Genomic DNA, 2082 nt, shown 5'->3' with positions numbered 1-2082 from the left:
AGCTCTCGGGCGCCTGGGCAGCCGCGCTCTGCGGCTTGTCATCCTCTGAGAGCGGAGGGCCCGCAGCGCTGCAGGGAGGAGGGGCACGTGAGAGGCAGAGTTGTGGGGAGCCCCGAAAACCTCCCTCCATGCGGAGACCAATGAAAACAGACTTCGTTTCCTGGACCCCTAAGCACGCTGCTCTTGTGGGGGCGAGGCCCTCCCCGGGAGCCGGGCTCAGCATCAAGTCCGGCGACAGGACGCTCCCGGGCACCCGGTCCCCTGCCCACATCTGCTTTTGTGCACGAGCTCCAGGCCGAACCTACGGGCCCACTACCCCACTTTACGGCTCTGCAGGGCTGAAAGGCGCTCACTTTTCTAGCCGGATCCTGCTGGTGGGGACCGGCAACCCATTTCCGCTATTTCCATCTCATCTCATTCTCTCAGTGACTCCTTGTCTCTCAGCTGGTTTTTTTTAATCCTCAACCAAGAGTATGTTTTCATTGATTTGAGAGAGAGCGGGAGAGAGGAACATCAATGTGGGAGAGAAACATTGACCGGTTGCCTCCCACAGGTGCCCTGACCAGGAATCAACTTGTACCTTTTGGTGTCCGGGACAAGGTTAGAGCTGAGCCGCCCAGCCAGGGCTTCTATTGAATTCTTTTAGAAAGAAATGTATAGGCTCCCAATACGAAGCCTGGTCTTTTACATTCATTCTTTCCTGTGTTCAGCTAGGACCTTCAAAACATAAAGCTGTGGCAGAGACAGCATCAGCTGACTCTAATGCTCCACATCACGTGTGTACACGTGCATATACATGTACACACACACGTACAGTGACATAAAGGTACACATATGTATAGAGGTACACATGTGCATAAGTGCACAAACACACATGGATAGGTGTAGACATACACGTAAAACGTGGGTTATGAACATGCCTACATGTATAGACATGCACACACATGTACAGGTGCACATAGATGTGTACGGACATGTACACACGTAAAGATGTTTCCGACGTACACAGCTACCCACAGAGAACTATGCTGCCCCCAGAAAACACTATGATGTCACATCAATTTGGAGAGTGAGATACTGGCTCAAAAACAGGCAAGTGAATCTAGGAAAGCAGCCCGGAGGAGACCGCCGTGCATCCCGGCGCGTCTGTCGTGTCAGACGCCAGAGAGGTCAGCGGGGAGGCCAGGACAAGCAGCGGCACCAACCACCATGGCAGACGGACACGTCTCAGGTGCGCCACCTGCTCGGCTGGATGGCACCTACCTGCCTGTGGTGGTGTCGGCCCGGCCCTCCCCGGCGGAGCTCTTCTCCTGCCCCGGGGCCAGGGTCACGGTGGAGGTCGTGTCGGCCTTGGCGATGGTCACCTCCCGGGCCTTGGAGGTGTCCTCCCCGCAGTGGGGGCAGTAGCTGGCGTTGCTGACACGGGAGGCGCAGTCCTTGTGGAAGCGGTGCGAGATGCTGCTCTCGGGCTGGCACTCCATGAAGCTGCCCTGGGCGGGAAAGCGAGGGTCGTGCTTTAAAGGGGGCTGGTATGCAGGAAAGCAGACACTGTGACGGAGCCTGAGGGAGGCCAGCAAGGGGGGGCCCTGGAATCCTGCCTGCGTGTGGCCTTCACCAGGCCCCACCCCGCGCCCCAAGCAGCGGCCGGGTTCTCTGCCGTCTGCACATGGGTGAGGCCACCGACGGCCCAAGAAGGACCATGGGGGACAGACCAGAAAGCACAGTCAGCCGAGCGCCAGGAGGAGGGCGCTGAGACACTCATCTGCAGAGGCCCCTCAGCCCCTGGCATGCAGCGGCCTCGGGCAAGGCCTCCGGGTGACACAAAGGGCGAGCTGGAGACCAAGGAACACACAGAAGCGGCTTCCCTCCTCCCCACCAGAAGCAAAGCGCGCGTTGCAGACGGGAAGGCAGAGGGTGGCATCCACAGCCACCCCGCAGGACGCGGGAGGCGCTGAGCACCAGAGGGCACGGGTGTTTGTGGGAGAAGTGACTGTGGAAGACGACCCAGGAACAACAGGAGGCGAGGGCAGGAGCAGCAGAGCAGGCCCTTGCCAGGGCGGGGCTGTGCACTCACACGGGCGC

General features: G+C 59.3%; 1 protein-coding gene across 1 annotated transcript in view; it reads right to left on the bottom strand.

Moving 5' to 3' along the window:
• EHMT1 (euchromatic histone-lysine N-methyltransferase 1) overlaps window positions 1–2082 on the bottom strand; it is a 75209-nt gene that overhangs the window by 41615 nt on the left and 31512 nt on the right. Inside the window, exons 12-13 of the mRNA XM_014529696.1 lie at window positions 1264–1495; window positions 4–68 (exon numbers count right to left, since the gene is read on the bottom strand). Coding sequence (XP_014385182.1) covers window positions 4–68; window positions 1264–1495 — 297 coding nt within the window. The remainder of the gene's footprint in view (window positions 1–3; window positions 69–1263; window positions 1496–2082) is intronic.

The sequence above is a fragment of the Myotis brandtii genome, unplaced genomic scaffold (assembly GCF_000412655.1).
Source record: "Myotis brandtii unplaced genomic scaffold, ASM41265v1 scaffold691, whole genome shotgun sequence".
Lineage (NCBI taxonomy): Eukaryota > Metazoa > Chordata > Mammalia > Chiroptera > Vespertilionidae > Myotis > Myotis brandtii.
The sequence above is the reverse complement of the archived record's forward strand: the minus strand, read 5'-3'. Positions and strand labels throughout refer to the sequence as shown.